The 17,590-nt window shown below is 64.5% G+C and overlaps 5 protein-coding genes and 1 non-coding gene across 6 annotated transcripts; 3 read left to right on the top strand and 3 right to left on the bottom strand.

Moving 5' to 3' along the window:
• The first annotated feature begins 68 nt into the window (after window positions 1-68).
• On the top strand, window positions 69-4,259 carry wdr48 (WD repeat-containing protein 48). The gene is made up of 4 exons (XM_062773419.1): window positions 69-759; window positions 846-1,405; window positions 1,447-3,879; window positions 3,926-4,259. Exons 1-4 carry the CDS (start codon window positions 133-135, stop codon window positions 4,194-4,196), a joined length of 3,891 nt encoding a protein of 1,296 aa, XP_062629403.1. The 5' UTR covers window positions 69-132; the 3' UTR covers window positions 4,197-4,259.
• A 366-nt stretch (window positions 4,260-4,625) lies between these two features.
• On the top strand, window positions 4,626-4,711 carry LOC62_05G006901. The gene is given in 2 exon segments: window positions 4,626-4,662; window positions 4,676-4,711. It is a non-coding gene; the product is annotated as a tRNA-Ile (tRNA).
• Window positions 4,712-6,030: 1,319 nt separating this feature from the next.
• On the bottom strand, window positions 6,031-8,559 carry hxnR_0 (Nicotinate catabolism cluster-specific transcription factor; the record flags this gene model as incomplete). The annotated part of the gene is made up of 6 exons (XM_062773418.1): window positions 8,415-8,559; window positions 8,326-8,353; window positions 7,671-8,281; window positions 6,688-7,609; window positions 6,326-6,651; window positions 6,031-6,288 (listed from the first exon to the last, which is right to left on the bottom strand). The coding sequence occupies exons 3-6, from the start codon at window positions 7,965-7,967 to the stop codon at window positions 6,031-6,033; spliced, it is 1,803 nt and encodes a 600-aa protein (XP_062629402.1). The 5' UTR covers window positions 7,968-8,281; window positions 8,326-8,353; window positions 8,415-8,559.
• Window positions 8,560-9,424: 865 nt separating this feature from the next.
• Window positions 9,425-12,106, bottom strand: GPA1 (Guanine nucleotide-binding protein subunit alpha). Its single transcript, XM_062773417.1, has 6 exons — window positions 11,666-12,106; window positions 10,910-11,501; window positions 10,771-10,870; window positions 10,067-10,719; window positions 9,899-10,011; window positions 9,425-9,849 (listed from the first exon to the last, which is right to left on the bottom strand). The coding sequence occupies exons 2-6, from the start codon at window positions 11,307-11,309 to the stop codon at window positions 9,778-9,780; spliced, it is 1,338 nt and encodes a 445-aa protein (XP_062629401.1). The 5' UTR covers window positions 11,310-11,501; window positions 11,666-12,106; the 3' UTR covers window positions 9,425-9,777.
• Window positions 12,107-13,775: 1,669 nt separating this feature from the next.
• On the bottom strand, window positions 13,776-14,744 carry Znf672 (Zinc finger protein; the record flags this gene model as incomplete). Its single annotated transcript, XM_062773416.1, has 3 exons — window positions 13,776-13,948; window positions 14,009-14,330; window positions 14,400-14,744. The coding sequence occupies 3 exons, from the start codon at window positions 14,742-14,744 to the stop codon at window positions 13,776-13,778; spliced, it is 840 nt and encodes a 279-aa protein (XP_062629400.1).
• Window positions 14,745-15,298: 554 nt separating this feature from the next.
• Window positions 15,299-16,552, top strand: ZNF324 (Zinc finger protein; the record flags this gene model as incomplete). The annotated part of the gene is made up of 3 exons (XM_062773415.1): window positions 15,299-15,607; window positions 15,681-15,999; window positions 16,053-16,552. The coding sequence occupies 3 exons, from the start codon at window positions 15,299-15,301 to the stop codon at window positions 16,550-16,552; spliced, it is 1,128 nt and encodes a 375-aa protein (XP_062629399.1).
• Between the last annotated feature and the right edge of the window lie 1,038 nt (window positions 16,553-17,590).

Genomic DNA, 17,590 nt, shown 5'->3' with positions numbered 1-17,590 from the left:
CCAAATCGACCCCCTCCCCCTTGCCCTTCGACCCCACCTCATCGCTTCCTGCCCCTGCTCCCCCCTTACTCACCTACATCTCCCCCTCGACACGCTGCACTCTTCGACTCTGCTCACCCAATCACTTCCATCATGGGCGCAGCAGACGGCAACAAGCGCAGGGTGTCATACGTGATCCCAGCGCCAGACACGGCAAGCCCCGTCCTCGAGCTGCCACCATTCGGCACCGGCGCCGAGGCCACACGATCCTACCCCCTCCTCACGCCGAAGCGGACCAACGGGCGCACGTCGGCCACGACGACCCAGTTCGCCAGCCGTAACCCGTTCGCGCCGCCCCCGCCGCTGCCGCTCAAGGCCGCTGCACGCACGCACCCGCGGCACCGGCTCGGCATCACGTCGCTCGCGCTCGACACTTCGACCGTCCTCTCGGGCAACTCGGCGCCAGGCGGCATCCTGTACACGGGCGGCCGGGACGGCCTCGTCGCGGCATGGGACTTGAACATCTCGCAGCAGAAGCGGAGGGGGAGGCGCTACCGCCCCGTTGCGGGCCGCGGGACGGGCCAGCGCGTGCGATGGGAGCGGATCGGCGACGGCGGAGACTGGGACGATGACGACGATGACGCGGCAGGCGAGGCGGATGACACGAGCTCGGACGACGACGATACCGGCGCGCCGCTCGAGACTAATGGCAGTGGAGGGCGGAAGAAGCTCGCGTACGAGGACCGGTGGGAGGTTGACCGCGAGGTCATCGCACGACAGGTAAGTGGACGAGGCGGCGCCGAGTTGCTGCGTCCGCAGCCGAGGCCGACGCGGTCGTACCCCGACAACCCTTGCTCACGCCGCAGCCACCTGCACCGACAACCTTCCGCGAGTCGGTCCAGACACACACCGACTGGGTCAACGCCATGGTGTTGTGCAACATGAACCAGACGGTCATCACGGCATCTTCGGACCGAACTATCCGGGCGTGGTCCCCGCACGCCGAGGACGACGAGCTCACGGTGCCGGCGCTGATAGGACACCACACCGACTATGTGCGGTCGCTTGCGTTTGCCAAGCACCCCGGCGTGCTGTTCTCGGGCTCGCTGGACCGCGACATCTCGGTGTGGGACATCAACTCGCCACGGCCGAATGAGCCGGTGCTCAAGGTCCGCCTGAGCGACATTGACGAGTCGGGCGGTGTCGGCCTTGAGGGCGAGTGGGGGAGCATCTACGCGCTCGGCGTCGACCCAGCTGGCACGACCCTCGCGGCTGGCACGCCCGAGCGCGTCGTCCGTTTGTGGGACCCGCGTGCGGGCGACCGCAGCGTGACCAAGCTTGTTGGACACACCGAGTGTGTGAGGAGCATCCTCTTGAGCGAGGACGGACGGTACATGCTCACGGGTTCGAGCGACACGACTATCAAGTGGGTGGATGGCTGTAATGATAGTGCTGACGGTACAACAGGCTCTGGAGCGTCGGCGAGCACCGCTGCCTGCACACGTTCAACCACCACACGTCGTCGGTCTGGTCGTTGTTCTCGAACCACCCCAACCTCGAGCGCTTCTACTCGGGCTCGCGCGACGGCCACCTCACCGTCGTCGATGTCGAGCAGGTCGGAGACATGTCCGAGGGCGAGTGTATCTCGCTCGCACGCGAGGGCGACGTCAGCAAGCCTGGCAATTACGAGAGCAAGACGGGCGACGACGCGATCCGGTCCATCACGGCCATGGACGACGAGTTTGTGTGGACTGCCACCTCGAGCTCGGACGTGCACCGCTGGCGCGATGTCGGGCGCCGCGTCAACCGCCTCGACCTCGACGGCTCGTCGTACGGCAACCGGTACCACGATGCCGAGGGGGACGCGCAGGCGCCGGCACTGAGCCTCGGCGCCGCGTTTGAGCCTCTGTCGATCATCGACGGACCGTTGCGCAACAAGCGCCTGTCGCTTGACGGACGGGACGACGAGTCGCTCCACCGCGTCGAGTCGCGCGACTCGCGCACCATTGCGTTCGCGCCGAGCCCCGTGCCCCGCGTAGTGAGCGGCAGCAGCCCCGTCCTGAGCCCAACGGGGCCAGGATCACCGCCACACTCACCCTCGGCGTCAGCCCTGCCACCAAGCGTACGCGAACGCCTCAACCCCAGCATTCGCCGGTCAGCGCTCTCCTCGTCGTCGATTGCCAACTCGGTTGCGTCTGAGACTGGCGACGACCTGGACCAGATCCCGCTCCTCAACGGTATCCCGTACGAGTCGCTGGTGTGTCTCGGCCTTCCCGACTCGCCCTACTCGTTTGGCTTCTCCAACGCGGGGCACTCGACCGCGTCGCTGTCGTCGGCCATGCGCGTGCGCACGGCTGGCGAGGAGTCTCCCGAAGCGGCCACAAACGCGCAGGCCGAGCGCGAGCGCGTGGTGCCACAACGCGTCGCTGCACGCCGCGCATTCGAGGACCGCGACGTTGCGTCCGAGGCGAAGCCGCTGCAGGTTGAGCCCGATGCCACCATCGAAGGCTCTCCAGGTCTCATCCGCTCGCTCATCCTCAACGACCGCATGCACGCGCTCACGCTCGACACCAAGGGCGAGGTTGCCGTCTGGCATCTCGTCCGCGGCGAGTGCGTCGGCCGGTTCGAAATCCCCGACATCCACGAGGCGCTCACCCTGGAGCGTGGGTGCACCGACCCGACGGACGAGATCAAGCTACACCCTCAGGAGGTGCTCGAGCTCGTGCAGCGCCGCCTTGAGGGCAAGAATAGCGTGCTCCCCTGGTGCCAGGTCGACACCAAGGTCGGCCAGATTACCGTCCACCTCGAGGGAGACCGAGTCTTTGCTGCCGAAATCCTCGCAGAGGAGATTGGCCTCGACGAGCGCGAGCTGCCAGACGACGCGCGTGCCATCAACATTGGCAAGGTCGCGCTCGCCAACCTGTTCCGCGGACTGATCAAGGCCGAAGAGTACGAGGTCACGTCGCAGTCGGCCATTGGCAACTCGCCCACGTCCATCACGTCGTCGCTCCCGAGCGTGAGCCGCAGCCCGCAGACCTCGACGAGCATTGCCATCGATCGGCCCCTCACATCCCCTCGACACCGTCAGCGTGCGCTGTCCTCGTCATCGGGCATTGGCATCACGCCGTCAATCAACATTGCCGGCCTCGCTACTCGCGCGCAGACAAGGGCAATCGTCCCCGATGGAGTGTCGCCGTTCGGCCAGAGCGCGCCGACGTCGCACGAGTGGCTGTCGCTGCCCGGCTCGAACAAGTTTGCGCCGTCACCCGCTGGAGGCGGTGCGACACCTGGATCTCTCAAGAGCATGGGCTCGCCCCTCGACACGTCTGCATCGCGCGACTACTTCTCCATGCGTCGCAAGGCTGAGCCGTCGCCCTCTCGGGGAGGCAACGAGGACAAGACGCCGACAGCTAGCGTCCCTGCCACACCGATTCCCAGCGGCGGCTCGTCAATCCTGGGCAAGAAGTTCAAGGGCTTTGGCAAGAAGAAGGCGACCGAGAGTCCCATGACGACGGTACCAGAGTCGCGGCGCGAGGAGCCGGTCCCGGCCAAGGAGACGGGCCCAGAGCTGTCGGAGCGTGACAAGGCGCAGCTCGGCTTCCTCGACTCGCTGCGCTCGCGTCCCTTCCGCCCGCCCACTAGCTTTGACAGCCCGACCGTCCCGATCCCGGCGTCGACCGCCGTCATCATCTCGGAGCAGTCCCAGGCCGACGGGGCCTACATCGTGACGTACAGAAGCCAGGTGTCATCGACCGAGCGCGACATTGAGCCGCTCGAGATGAACTCCCCGTACTGGCTCCTGACGTACCTGTTCACCAACGTGACGCCAGAGGAGCGCCGCCCGCCAAAGATCCCGCTCATCCTTCTTCCTGTCGGGCAGGCAGTGGGCTCGAGCCAGGCGTGAGTAGTGTGCTCCGCAGTTTGAACCGCCAGCTAACATCCTTAGGATCAAGGTGCAGGCCTCGCGCACTGCTCGTGTCCGCGGCGTCATGGAGCACCTGCAGAATGTGCTCCCAGCGGCCGGCGGCCGCGACCGCGCGTTGTCGGACGCGAGCGCGATGAGCGGCGTACCCGCTGCGCCGCGCCCAGCGCCAGAGGACGTGATTGAGCTCTTGTGCGGCCAGCACGTCGCCGACCCCAACATGAAGGTCGGCACGCTCAAGCACTACTACTGGCGCGGGGGTGTCGACATGGTGCTGCATTATCGTGTCAAGTAGGCGTGCATGGGGTGGGTGCTGTTGCTGCTGCACCAGTTGTAGGGGAACATGTCATTGTATGGGTTCGGCTGTGGCTGCGGCGGGGGTCGGCAGCGTGTCATGTCGCCGCGCCGGGCTTAGCAGCGTTCTACCTTCTCCACCTCCGCGTCGGCGCTCGACGCACTGACTTCAAGGACGAGACCGTATGCATCCGAACCGGCGAGAGCCGTCGACGCCTCGACCCGCTCGCGGCAACAACCACCGGTCCTTCCCAACACATTGTGACCATTTCTCCCCCACCACGACTCCCAAGCCTCCGTCAACACGCCACGCATGCATCCCACCACACCGCAAAGCACCCAATGCATCCCTATCCTTGCTACAGCCCCCCCAACGCCGAATCGCTCTGCTCCTGACCAGGCTATAGCCACCCAGGGGCGCAAAAATTAGGCTCTCGTAGCTCAGCCGGTAGAGCATAGTGCTTATGATGCTAACTTTATTCACTATGGTCGGGAGTTCGATCCTTCCCGGGAGCAATACACTTTTGAGTGGATGGGGTGTGGGCGGAGGCAAATGGCGGTAGGTGTGGGTGTGGCGTTGTTGGTGGATGCGCAGCTGGTGTGCTGGGGCAGGTGGACTATGCTGCGCTGTGCATCAGAGATGTCGACGGCATGGCAGGGGTCGTTGGCATCTCCTTTTGGGCTGCTGGCGTGTAGAGAGCCGAGGGCGGTTGCTGTGAAATGGAGGGCGGGGCGTGGTCGAGGTCGTCGGGGGGTAGGTGGGTGTAGCAGGCGGCGACGAACGCAGATGTGTCGAGCGGGGTGGGTGAGCTGCGTAGCGTGAGGTGACCGGGATATATGGATGAGTAAGCAATGCGAGAGAAGGAGCAGTGAGTGACATGAGACAGAGTGAGTGAGTGAGCGAGCGAGTGAAAGATGGCAATGTGAGTGGAAGCGACAATGTTAAAAGGCCGAGCGACAGGCGGAGCCGACGAGACGGAGCCGCAGGGCGTTGGCGGGGCGCGTGAGACTCGTTGGGGTGTGTGGAGCAGGCATGCGTATGGAGGGGCGCAGACTGGGGCTGGGAACGGGCGAGCGTCGTCGTGTGTGCTGAGGACGGGTTGCTGAATGGAACGGCGCCACCCACCGCCGCCGCCGACGGCTGGTTGGTCTGGCTTGCCCGACGTCGTGCGTGGACAGTCAGCGTGCGCTGGGGGCTGAACGCACCCAAAGACTCTGGGGTGCGGTGCGTTGTCGTGTCGCCGAGGGGGTCGAGCCGGGGTCGGGGTCGTCGGGGGAGGAGGAGGGAGCGACTTGTGGTGCGGTGTGGTGCACAGTAGCTCTGTGACGCTGGCCGGCTGCGCTCGTTGGTGCTGGGCAGCGAGGAGATGAGGGGACGACGATCGACCAGGTGTCGCGGTTGGTTAACGAGGCTACCAAGAGGAAGTGAGCGATGAAGAGGTGTGCGAGCGAACGGTACGAGTTATATGTGGATGTGAATGTCGAGAGGGGACGCGCGAGGCGAGGATCGTGAAATGGCAGAAGAAGGATTGTTCAGCACGTCCGCTGATACTCGACGCGCTATGCTTCCAGGTCCATCGTTGCGCCCCTCTTCACGTACGGCTGGACAAGCGCGTGGACGCCCAGCACCACCCCCACACGGCGGTATGGGACGTGTCGATGTGCACACACTGGAATGAGGGCGCGTCCTTTACCGACAATTCGCTCCACCGCCACACTGCGCCCCTGTCCCTCCCCTCCTCTCCCCTGCCCCCCCCCCCCCATCCCATACAACGCATGGCTGCATGCCATAAACGATACAAGATGCAAGGATGCAAGTGATGAATGCTAGAAAACTAGCGCCGCTTGGCGGCGGTGAGGCGCCACAGGAGCTGCGCGTTGGTGCGGTCAATCAGGGAGCCGGTCGCGTCGAGCTTGGCGGCGACTGTGACTACGAGGTCGGCGACGCCGTGGTCGAGGTGGTCGACGCGGGTCGGCGAGGCAAAGATGCCGTCGAGGAGCGCCGTGGCTGCGGCTTGTGGGTTGTCGGTTGGGCCGGGGAAGTGGCGCTGGTCCTCGCGCGAGGCCGCCGAGCCGTACGCCCAGACAACGAGCTGCAACGTTAGGTAACACGGGAGACATCGTACCTACAGTTGTCAGGAAGACGGCCCATGGCGTGTAAAGCCCCCAGTCGGCGAAGAGGGTCTCGCGGAGGTACCGCGCCGACTGCCACAGGCAGGTCCACGCGTCGGGGCTTGTCGCCCACAACCGCAGGCGGCGCTTGCCGTCCGCGTACTGCTTTGGTCCAATGCTCGCGCCGCAGATGGACGTCGCGCCCGCTGCGACCTGGAGCATGGGGATGTCGCTCAGGATCGAGATGATTGAAACGGCCAGCGTGTCTCGCATGTCTCGTGTCTCGACACAGGCGGGTAGGTGGCCTACTCCGAGCTCGTACGCTGCACGAAGGGCCACGACGGCTGCGTGGGTTAGCGGTAGACAGCACGTTCACCCACCATTCAACACAATGCTCCGCCAGTGCTTGGTGCCGTCGCGGAAACGAATCCCCATTCCTCCTCGTGTCCTGCAGTCCCACGCGATCGCGACCAGCCCAGTCAGGATGACGCCAACGGCGAACGAGTTGTCAATGTCGACGCGGAGTGGGGGTGGTCCCTCAGCCGCGAGCGCAGCGAGCACAATCGACGAGTATCCCTCGGTAACAAACGACACCTGGAACTCGGGGTGCAGCCCGGGGAGGTACCCACCCCGCCCGCCTCTTCGCCCCGCGTTGTGGTCGTGCTGCGTGGTAGACGACGGTTCCCGAACCCGTAGCCACTCGGCAGCCGTGAGTGCCTCCCACTGGGCGCGCGGCGCCGGCATGGAGAGGTTGTGCGCGAAAATGCTGAGCTGTCTCGAGGGGTGCTGGTTCCAAAAGGTCGAGATCTGCGTGTCGATAGTCACAATGCAGTAGGCTGCACGCCGGCGCTCCTCGTCCTTGGCCCACGCCGCCCAAACCGCTGCAGTGTGCCCCTCTGGCGCGACGCGCCCAGTGACACCGATTCCCTGCTTGCGCGAGTGTGCAACAACAACGGGCCACATGCACTGCGCAACAAACAGCGTCTCGGCGTCGCCGTGCCACACGTCGTACACGTGACAGAGGGTGTAGGCTTGCAGGGTCGCCACGTCCATCTCAAGCCCACACCGGTCCTCGACAAGCCGCGCGCGGATTCGCCTGACCAGTCGCCGGTCGTCTCGCGGCGCACCACTTCCGCCTCGCCGGCGCTGCGCGGCACCAGTGACCGCCATCATGATGACCAGTTCTGGCGGCGCGGCGTCAATGTCGAATGTGCCGCGGTGGATGAACGGGAAGCTTGGCGCGACGTGAGACCAGTACGTTGACAGTGACTCGTTGAGCTCTGCGACCGAGATCTGCAGTTCCTGCCACCGTCAGCGAAGCTCCAGTGCGCCGTGACCTCCTCTGCTGTTCCGCTCCACTCACAGGATACGCTGCCAGCACTCTGGACAGCAGCGCCGTCCCAACCTGGGCATGTGGCGGACCAGGGGCGTTCCCTCGCTCTGCACTCTCCTGCGTCCGCGACTGCGTGCCATGAGGTCCAAGGAGCGCATTCAAATCCCACGGCACGTCGGCTGGCCCGTCGTCGAGCGGCGGCGCGAACGCGTCGTGCAGCAATGCCTCCCATGGGTCTGGCGGCCAGAGGCCGAACCCCAAATCCGCGGGGTCAATCACAATGTTGTGGTTCGCCATCACGTCGAGCTCGGGCATGTCGCTGCCCATCTGCGGGGGGATGGAGACTGGCTCGGTCGTGTCGAGCAGGTCTAGCGGCGCGCCGGGCGGCGGCGCGGGCTGGAACACTGCCTGCGGCTGCGGCGGCTGCGGCTGTGGCGGTGGTGGGGGCTGGGCTTCGGAAGCGCCGTGGTCCACCTCGTCGTCATGCTCGTGCTCTGCCTGGCGCTCGTCGTGGTCGTTGCCCTTCCGCCGCTTGGGATACCGCTCGTCGTCGCAGATCCTGCGGCGCTCATGCCGCTGCAACAAGTCTAGGCGCTGGAAGCTCCGGCCGCACGTCGAGCAGTGAAAGTTTGGCTGCGAGTCTGCGGGTGGGGTGAGTGACGGTGCCAGTAGTGCACGGACGTACGATTTGCAGCGTGCCGAATGAGGTGATCCTGTTACGACGTCAGCGATGCCTGCCACTACAGGCAGGTGACCCGGCCCAGCTGAGCTCACCTTGCGCGTAAACGTCTTGCCGCACGAGGGGAACGAGCACCGGAGCGCCGTCTTGCTCGGGCCAGCCTCGGGCGTGCTTGTTGTAGCTCCAGCTCCTTTAGGCGTGGCGGGCGAGTGTGACGAGCTAGCAATGCCAGGCGAAGCACCGGAAGCGTGGTGTGCGCGCGAGTGGGCCGTGACGCCGCCGCTGCCGCCCCCGCCGGCGCTGTAGCTGTAGTCGTCGCGAATGCGGGCGCCGCGGTCGGATGGCGTGAGGGGTGAGTAGCCGGCCGCGCCGCGGTGGTTGTGCTGCTGTTGCTGGTGTTGATGATTGTGGTGGTGGTGGTGCGGCGCGTGCGTGCTGCGCTGCCCACGGCCGTGGCTCATTGCGTGGGGGCGGGGGTGGGGGGAGTGGGGAGGGCAGCCAGGCAGAGATGTGCGTCGTTGTTGTTGGTGCAAGCTAGTGTGTGTGGTGTGGTGGTGGTGCAGGATCCGGTTGAAGGAAAGTAGGCTGCTTGCTTGCTTGCAGTTGTCAGAGTGATTGCGGTGGGGGAGGTGGCAGGTGCAGGGAGGGAGCAAGGGAGGGAGGGCAAGGTGAAAGTCTAGAGTGGGGGTGGGGGTCCGGTAGTGGGGGGGACGGATGGGGGGGGGGGGGGGGGGGCTACAAGGTGGGGTTAAGGCCGGAAACCTGGCTGCAGAACGAGTCCTTGGCTTGCCTTGTTCTGCCCCACTCTGACGCACCACTGCAGCCAGCAGCAGCAGCAGATGTGCAGCGCTGCACCCCACCCCACCCGGCCGGCTCAAAGTAACCGCGCTGCCGGTAACGAAATACGATCCACCCACCGATTGGCTTGGCATGCCACTCACTACTGACTACACTGCGACACTCCGGGTACAACTCATGATCCAGGTCGCCATCAGCCTTCAGCAAGCCTTGCAAGCCTTGCTTGGCACAACTCCAAGCCAAGATCAAATGCAAGGCACTTCCTCGCACCCAACTCCCACACTCCAGCGCCATGGCGCGGCGCCCGCATGCAGCACAATCACATGACACACGACTGTCGAAAAGACTATAAAGCGGGGTGAACAGAATCCAATCGGTATTTGTCAAGTGACTTGGCTGGACAAGACGTCATTGGGTAGCGGCGGCCACGGCTGGCTGGCTGGCTGCCGCTGCTCGAGGAGAGCGGGCCGGCGAGGCGTAGCACGCAACCACAACGACGGCTTCGGATGGCGTGGATGGCAACGAGAAGGTGCACACAAACGTATGAAGTACTGTTACTGTTATGACTGATCTTGCGAGGGCGACGGCGACTGCGGCGGCACAGAATGGACGAGGATGATACACTGGTAGAGAGGTAGAGAGAGAGGGAGAGACGCCAGACTATAAGATGCCAGAGTCGCGCAGCGCGTTTTGCAAGATTGTCTCCTTGACGGCCGCAAAGACGAGGCTGATCTGTGGGGTGTGAGTAGGGGTACCGCGACGTAAAAATCATCCTACTCACGTTGGACGTGTCCGTAGCCTGTGTCAAGTGGGGGTACACCGAGAGGCGAGCACGGTTGGTCTGGGTGAAACGCCAGAGAATGTACTTGGCAGCCTTGTTGATGTCGGCACCACCTGGTAGCGTCAGCATTCGTGCCCAAACTCGTTACGCCCCCTCGCGCCAACTCACCAGTGTACTCGGGGAAGTAGTTGACCAGAGGCACCTTTGGCAACTTCTGCTTGAAAATGTCAATCTTGTTGAGGAACAAGATGACCGAGGTGCGGAGGAACCAGCGCGAGTTGATGACGGATTCGAACAGGACGAGCGACTCCTGCATTCGGTTCTGGCCGTTCTCCTCGAGGAGGACCTGGTCGTACTCTGACAAGGCGACGCAGAAGATGATCGAGGTGACGGCCTCGAAGCAGTGGATCCACTTCTTACGCTCACTTCGCTGGCCACCGACGTCAAACATGTGGATGCTGAGCTGGCCCATGTTGAAGCGCGTCTCGGTTATACCCGTCGTCTTTGTCCTTGCGCGGAGGACATCGGCCTCGTCAGGAACGTAGCCTGGCTCGGAGATGCGGCGAATGTTGGCAAAGAAGTAGGTCGCAGAGTCCATGAGGTAGAACTCTGATGAGCGGTCCATAACCACGGGAATGATCGGGTCGTGCCAGAGCGCCTCGATCGCGCGGAAGATTTCTGTTGGCACGGGGGCGTCGGCCTCCATCCGGTACTCGAGGATACGGTCCGCGTGTGTCCTGTTTGTTGGGTCCTCTGGGTCGACGCCGAGTTTCCTCATCGCCATGACCAAGGCCTGAGCCGAGTCGATAACATTCTTGTGGCTGGGTCGGGTGTCAGCACCGGCCTCACGCGCGCGCGCCGTCTACACCTACACAACGGTCTTGAACTGCATCAGCTCGTCACGCGAGTAGCCGTTCTGGTGGATAATCTTCATCTGCTTGACGATCGTAGACTTGCCCGACTCGCCAGAACCTGGGCTGTCAGTCGATGAACTGGGCTTATGACACTCACCGAGGAGCAGAATCTTGCATTCCTTCTTCAGCTTCTTCGAGTCGTCCTCAAGCTGACGGTCAATGACATTGCTGTTGTTGCTCTTGCTGCTCTTGCCCCCAACGTCGCCCGCGTCTGGTGCCTGGGCGAGCGCCGCCGCGAGGCCCTGGGCGTTGCCTCCGGCGGCAGGTGCCGCCGTCGAGTTGTTTCCTGGTGTGGGCGACCCGTTTGCCGTCGCAGCCGCTGCTGCTGGCGCCTCAGCTGCTGGGGTCGCCGCGGCAGCAGCGGCAGGGGGAGTGGCAACGGCCGCCTTGGGTGCCGGTGTCGAGGCTGCTGGTGGAGCGGCGGGCTTCTTTGCGGCGGGGTCAGTTGTCCTGCGCTGGTCGACCGCGGTCGATTCAGACGAGACACAGCCACCCATTGTTGATGCGGGAGAACGTGGATGGGCTGTGGGAAAGTTTCGTGTCGGGAGGTCCGGGGTTGGCTCGTTGGGTTGAAGAAGGTTGGGTCACTGGCCGATTGTGATCGCTGAGACAAGCGGCGCGACGGATGTGTTTGGCTGGTGCCCGACGGCGGCAGCGGCTAGAGGGCGTGGATTTGGATTGATGAGATGCTAGCAAAGATTAGCCCAGTCGACGGCAAAGTGGGGGAAGGGGGGGGAGACGATGCGCAAGCTCGAGAACGTGCGGTGACAACCCGTGCTCTGGGGTTGATGATGTTGGCCGTGCGAAGCAGCAATGCGCGCGCGACGAGAGCCGGGTGGGCGGGATGACTCACCACGCTGACCGGGAGGGCTTGCGGGGGGGGGTTTGTTGCGCGTGGGATGACTTGCTGGGGGGAAGTTGTGTCGTTTTTGCGTTTGGCGAGACCGAGAGATGGATGATGGATTCCGAGTAGTTGTTGTGCAAAGGGAAGTGAGTCTGTGTTGCCTTGGCTCGCTTTGTCACGGGTCGCTCGCCGCTGGCGGTGTAGACGGTGTGATCGATCGAAGGACGAGGCGGCGAGAGTGGTTAATCAACCAAAGGGAACCAACGCGCGCGTGGCCGGGGGGCAAGAGTAAGGCAAGGCCGAAGCTGAGCAAGTTGAAATTTGGGGGGGCAAAAGTGGCCGAAGACGGGGAGAGGGCGTTGTCCAACGAGTAATATAAACAGGCGGAGATGTGAGTGTATTGCGCTGTGAGTGCACGGTGCGTTCTCTTGGCCAAAGAGAGTCGTCGTGAGGAGGACGATGATGATGATGCTGGCTGGGTGGGTGGGTGGAATGGGCGGGCGGGCGGGGGTGGGTTGCGGCTCTCGGCTGGGTGGGTGCTGCTGCAACGCAGGCAGGCCGACAGGCAGGCAGGCAGGAGGGAAGGAAGCAAGGCAGCAGCAGCAGCAGACTGATGGGGGTGAGGGAGGGAGGGAGGCAGACGAGGGAAGGGAAACCCAGCCAGCCCTCAGGGGCATTGACTCTCTCTCTCCTCTGGCTACCCGCCTGCTCGCCTCCCTCCAGCGTACCTGCCTTGCCTGCCGCCCACAACCGCACCCCACCACCCACCACCCACAACCCACCACCCAACTCAAACCTCGTCCCGCCCAGCCCAGGCTCAGCGGCGGAGGGACCGATGGCCAAGCGGGAGCATTCTGCCATTGCTCGTCGCCCAGCCAGGCGCGTGCTGGGCTGGTCCAGCCAGCAAGAACAGTTAATCTACTTTACTTTCCTTGCGCACTCTGTCGTATGCAAGAGATGCAGCTGGCCTGGCGCAGCTTCGCGTCGTGACTGACGCGCAAAGGCAAAATCTGCAACGGGACGTGCATGAGTTTGTCGAGTGGCGTCGGCGTCGCTCGCTCACGACACAGTCATCATCCCCAGCCAGCAGCGCCCCCCTGCGCCTCCCTCTGCCGCCAAATAACCCCCTGCCTGATCCGGCAAATGGCACATTCCTCAGCCTGCGCGTAAGTATTAATCTATCAAACGACGACTGATTACAGCCAGCCCTGCAGCCCGCCGCCCTGGCGCAGACGGCGGCAAGTGTCGACGCGAAGCGGCATTGCACAGACTGGGGCGTGGCGCCGCGAGCCGCCGCCACCGCACGCCGCAATGCATCAATCATGACGCGCGCCGCCCGCCGCCCGCCGGCGGGTCCGAGAGATACGGGTGGCTTGGCGCCTTCGGCATGCGCGTCGCCGAGGCGGCCGAGGGAGCGGCGCGGCATGTAACGACCAGGCCGAGGCGATCACGCCAGCGTGTGTCGGCGGCGGGCAATGTGTCGTTCGCCATGGTTTTGATGATGTAGCAAGATTCCTGGAGCAAGGCCAAGCGCCGCGCCCCGCCAGGCGCGCCCGATTCCAGCGCTCGTCGTCGTCGCAGTGGAACAGGGCCGATCGAACACTTACGCCGCCGTCGCCACTGCCACCACGAACCCACGCACGTTGGCCCCGCAATCGCCCGGACGCGGGCGGGTCGGCGCACGATCGTGCCTGTCGCGTGGTTGCGACTGCTACTGATTCCCAGTCTGGGCGCGTGCGCGACGCTGCGACGCTGCTGATTAAAATCCAGATGATGGTGATCGGGGAGGAGGCGCAGTGGGTTGGTGGGACGGCGGGTGGGCGGGTGGGTGGCAATCGCCGACCTGCATCGCGATTACAGAGGTACAATGACATATCGCATCCTAATATAATACAACGGGGATGCTGGAGATTGTTTCAATAAAAGGGTGTGGGTAGGAGCAGGTTCTGACGACGACCAGCGTCGATGACTCCCAGCTCACGGCAAGTGCTGACTCGCCGCCAAAGCAATCGGCAGCATCGAACACCGCCTCGGCACACCTTGCTCGGCTCGGCGACTGAAGCAAGAGCACAGGGTCAGCTCTCGGCAACTACTCACAGACCTTCTCCCCCACACCCACCTAGTACGCCGTAAGCAGACGGCCGCTGCTGACGACCGAGTGCATGTACTTCTGCACCTGGTCGTACGACATGGCGCCGCAGCTCTCGCTCTCGAGGTGGTTGCACACGGCGCCAAAGGTCTTGAATTGGCGGCCGCAGCGGCCGCTCTGGCAGTGGTAGAGCGACTCGTCATCTGCGCGGGGAAGTTGGGTCAGTGCGTGCGCTGGTGATCGCCGTAAGCTGTCCCACTCACGCGTGCCACTCCACAGGTGCTGGTTGAGCGAGTTGAGGCTCCGGAACTCGCGGTAGCACTTGCTGCACTCGTACCCGCTGCCGTTCCACGTGTTCTCGTCCGCAGTGTACGTGGCCTTGGTGTACTCGACGACTCTGTTCGTGAACCAGTGGTGCGGGTCGAGCTCGCGCACAAGGCGGTACACGCCCATGCGGTCGAGGTTGGGCGCGCGCGGGCACGCGCCGCGCTCGAGGTGGTGCGCCAGGCCGGTAGCGGACACAAAGTCGCGCTTGCAGAGCGGGCACGCGAGCGTGTCGGAGCGGTGCGTGCGCGAGTTGAGGTGCTGGCTAGTGTGAGCACGGCTAGGGCGCGGCGCTGGGGCGTGGGAGCGCGCCGCGGCGTCACCACTTACCATGCGCAGGTTGTTAGCATTGTCAAAGTAGCGGTCGCAGTCGCCGCAGAAGTCGTGGTCGTCGTGCTCGTGCGCGTCGCGGTCGGCCTCGGACGCGAACGTGTCCCAGCAGTCGTCGTCGCGGCACTCCCAGTCCTCGTCGTCGTCGCTGTAGTCGCCAAAGTGGCCCTTGGCACCCATGTGCGGGTTGCACGCATGCTGCGAGTTGAAGTGGTGCGGGCACGTGTCGCACTCGTACGCTGGGCGCTGGTGGCCGGTAGCGTTGCAGTGCGACTCGCGCGCGCGCCAGCCCGCGGGGAACTCCTTCCAGCAGGTACCGCAGAGGAAATGGGCCGCAGCGACCATTGCGTCGTGTGTGGTGGTGGTGGTGAGGAGGGAGAGCGAGACGGAGTGTGCACTTTCAAGTGGTAGATATTGTGCGCACGGGGCGACTGTAGGAAGGATGGGCTGCTGGAGTACAATGGAATGGAAGTCGGCTCGAGGCTTGCTTCGCCTGGGGCTCCCCATTGTCCTTTGTTGTTGATGTCGTTGTTGACGGGGTGGCGATGTGGCAAAGTGGCATCGATTGAGTGGCACAGTAGTCTGAGCGAGGGTGGCCCCGCCGCGCTCGGCGAGAGCAGCAAGACATACTACACAACAAGAGGATGCATGCAAGGCTGCATCAACAACCAAACCTCAGCGCACGTACGCGCACGTTGTATTTTCGCTGGAATGCAATCTCCCCCGACCACCCGACAGGCATCCCCGGCGGGTGCCTGAAACTGCCATTTGGCGACCGTCAGATGGCTTGTCGCTACGGCAGGTGGCCGAGATACAAACATTGCAACGGCGACGAAAAGTCGTTCGTTGCTTCTACACTACATACATACACCTCACCTCACTCACTTACCACCGACCACATGGAGTACACCTGCGGCACCTGCGCCAAGGTGTTCCCCGCGGGCCGGGCCGCGCGCGACAAGCACACTGCCGCAACGGGGCACAAGGCGCCGCGGCACGAGTGCGGCGTGTGCTCGCTTGTGCTGTCCTCGGCCGGGGCCGTCGCCGCACACCAGGCCGAGGCGAACCACTTCCCGTTCGCCTGTCGGGACCCCTTGTGCGCCGAGACCTGGCCCACTGGAGAACGGAGGGACAAGCACGAGCTCGAGGCGCACCGCTTCTGCGGGCCATGTAAGCGGCGGTGCGACACGGATGCGAATCTGAGGATGGTGGGTGCTGCGAGCGGCGTGGGGAGCAGCCCGTGCCGTGGAGGAGGAGCCAGACGGCAACTGACCCACGCAGCACCTCAACTCGGCAGCTCATCGCCCCTCGAACCTCGCCTGCCCGCAGTGCAGCGGGCGCTTCGCCTCCGCCACCGGGCTAGCGCACCACCTCGAGCGGGCGTGTGGGCGGCAGCTGGACCGCCAAGCCGTGCTGGCCGTCGTGGCGCCGCGCGACCCGAACGGGTGGTTCTCTAGCGACGCGGTGCGGTTCGTGCGTGCGCCGCGCCAGGCGCCGGAGGGGAGCTGGAACGGGACGGCGTACCGGTGTGCCCAGGTTGGGTGCGGGCGCGAGTTTGCGGAGCTGGCGCTGCTGTCGGCGCATTTGGCGTCTCCTGATCGTGAGTGGGGTGGAGTGAGGAGGGACAGGAGGTAGGCGGCTGACACGCTACAGACGACGAGCCCGTGTTCGTCTGCTATGCCGGCTGCGGGCGCCAGTTCCTCGCCCTCAGCGCCATCTTCAACCATCTCGAGAGTGACGGCTGCGGCGGGGAAGTGAAGAAGCGCAAGCCGGCGGGGGCGGAGCATCGGCGCACCGTGTCGATTGCGGGTGCGGTTGCGGGTGCGGGTGCGGTTGCAACTACTACCACCGCCACCGCGGCCGCTCGGCCTGTCCCCGTCGCCAACCCCAACCCGACCCACCCGGCACCCACCGCACTGCGGGATACGAACGACGGGCTCAACCGCCGCGCGAGCACGACCGGTCGACGGAGAGAGAGGGGACGAGGCGCAGGCAAGGCCGCTGCCGCAGGTGGAGACGCGGCGGCGAGCCGGGAGAAGCCCGCCGCGATGCCGTCCCCCGCCCCAACGCGAGACTCGACACCCACCCCCACCCCGCGGCTCAAGGCCGCCAAACCCCGACCTATGAGCATCCGCGGGCTGCCCGCACGATAATACGAACTCCAAACAAACACTTCACTACACCACTTTTGCATAGCGTTGCATGTCACTTTTGTGTACGGCGGCGGCGTGGGGATGTCGCGTTGGGCGAGTGTTGTGGCGTGGCGGGCGTAGCGGGCCAGTGGGGGAAGGTGGTGGCGAGGTGGTTGGCCACTCTGACCACAGACGCGGCGTACGGTCATGCCTCTATCCCGGGGTTGCGGCTCTTGATCTCCCGGCACCTCGCTCGCCGCGTACGAGCTGATGATTGATCACCAGCACCCAGCCGGCCGTTATCGCTGCTGCCAGTGGCAGTTGGTTGTCACCACCGACAAGCGCAGGTAGTCACCGAATTTCCGACGGGTTGACGACGCGTGAAAATCTGCTCTGCTGCCACTCACTGCCGCTACTCCCAACAAACGCCGTCGTGCATACCGCCTCCTCCTGGTCAGCTTTGTCAGACTCACTGATGCACATGTACACATTCACCGCTCTGCCCTCCGCGACCCCATTCCGTCGTCCACCCGCAGGAATCACCGCGAGCCCCATTCCGTGTCGGCGCCCTACTAGGCCGAGGTCACACGAGCGGCGCGACACATGCCGCCTCACGCTCCCGTCACCATTCCGCACGCGCGTGTGGTCGTTTGTCCGCGTCTGTCCTCCGGCATGAGCGTGTGTGTGCCACCGCCTTCCTGCACTCGTATCTATCCGTATCCGCGCACATGTCCGCGTCCGTGTCCGCATCTCCGTCGGCACTGCCACGCGGCGGCACAACACGACGCCTGCTGCCCGAAGATATCGGTAAAAGCATGTCGGACGAGCTCGCCCGCTCGCCCGTGGCCCGACCGCCACCACGCGGCGAGGCCAGGCCAAGCTTCGCCTTCTTCCAAAGCTTCCATGTGCGCCATGCTGACCCTCTCTCTACAGTCACCGGCACGACCGCCGAATGACGCCGGCGTCGTCAAATTCGCGCAGGTGACGTCGAGATCTAGTTTTCGGGGTCACCGGCCCAGGGGCTCGCACGAACTGACATTCGAGATTGCGAGCGGCGCG

This window comes from Vanrija pseudolonga, chromosome 5 (assembly GCF_020906515.1).
Source record: "Vanrija pseudolonga chromosome 5, complete sequence".
In the NCBI taxonomy this organism is placed as follows: Eukaryota; Fungi; Basidiomycota; class Tremellomycetes; order Trichosporonales; family Trichosporonaceae; genus Vanrija; species Vanrija pseudolonga.
Note: the sequence above shows the minus strand (reverse complement) of the source record. Positions and strands in the feature narration are given on the sequence as shown.

Coding starts and splice junctions, on each gene's coding strand:
- wdr48 (XM_062773419.1), top strand. CDS start 133: ATGGGCGCAGCAGACGGCAACAAGCGCAGGGTGTCATACGTGATCCCA. Junction 760..845: donor GCGAGGTCATCGCACGACAG/GTAAGTGGACGA, acceptor CTCACGCCGCAG/CCACCTGCACCGACAACCTT. Junction 1,406..1,446: donor TCGAGCGACACGACTATCAA/GTGGGTGGATGG, acceptor ACGGTACAACAG/GCTCTGGAGCGTCGGCGAGC.
- GPA1 (XM_062773417.1), bottom strand. CDS start 11,309: ATGGGTGGCTGTGTCTCGTCTGAATCGACCGCGGTCGACCAGCGCAGG. Junction 10,871..10,909: donor ATGCAAGATTCTGCTCCTCG/GTGAGTGTCATA, acceptor CTGACAGCCCAG/GTTCTGGCGAGTCGGGCAAG. Junction 10,012..10,066: donor CTACTTCCCCGAGTACACTG/GTGAGTTGGCGC, acceptor TGACGCTACCAG/GTGGTGCCGACATCAACAAG.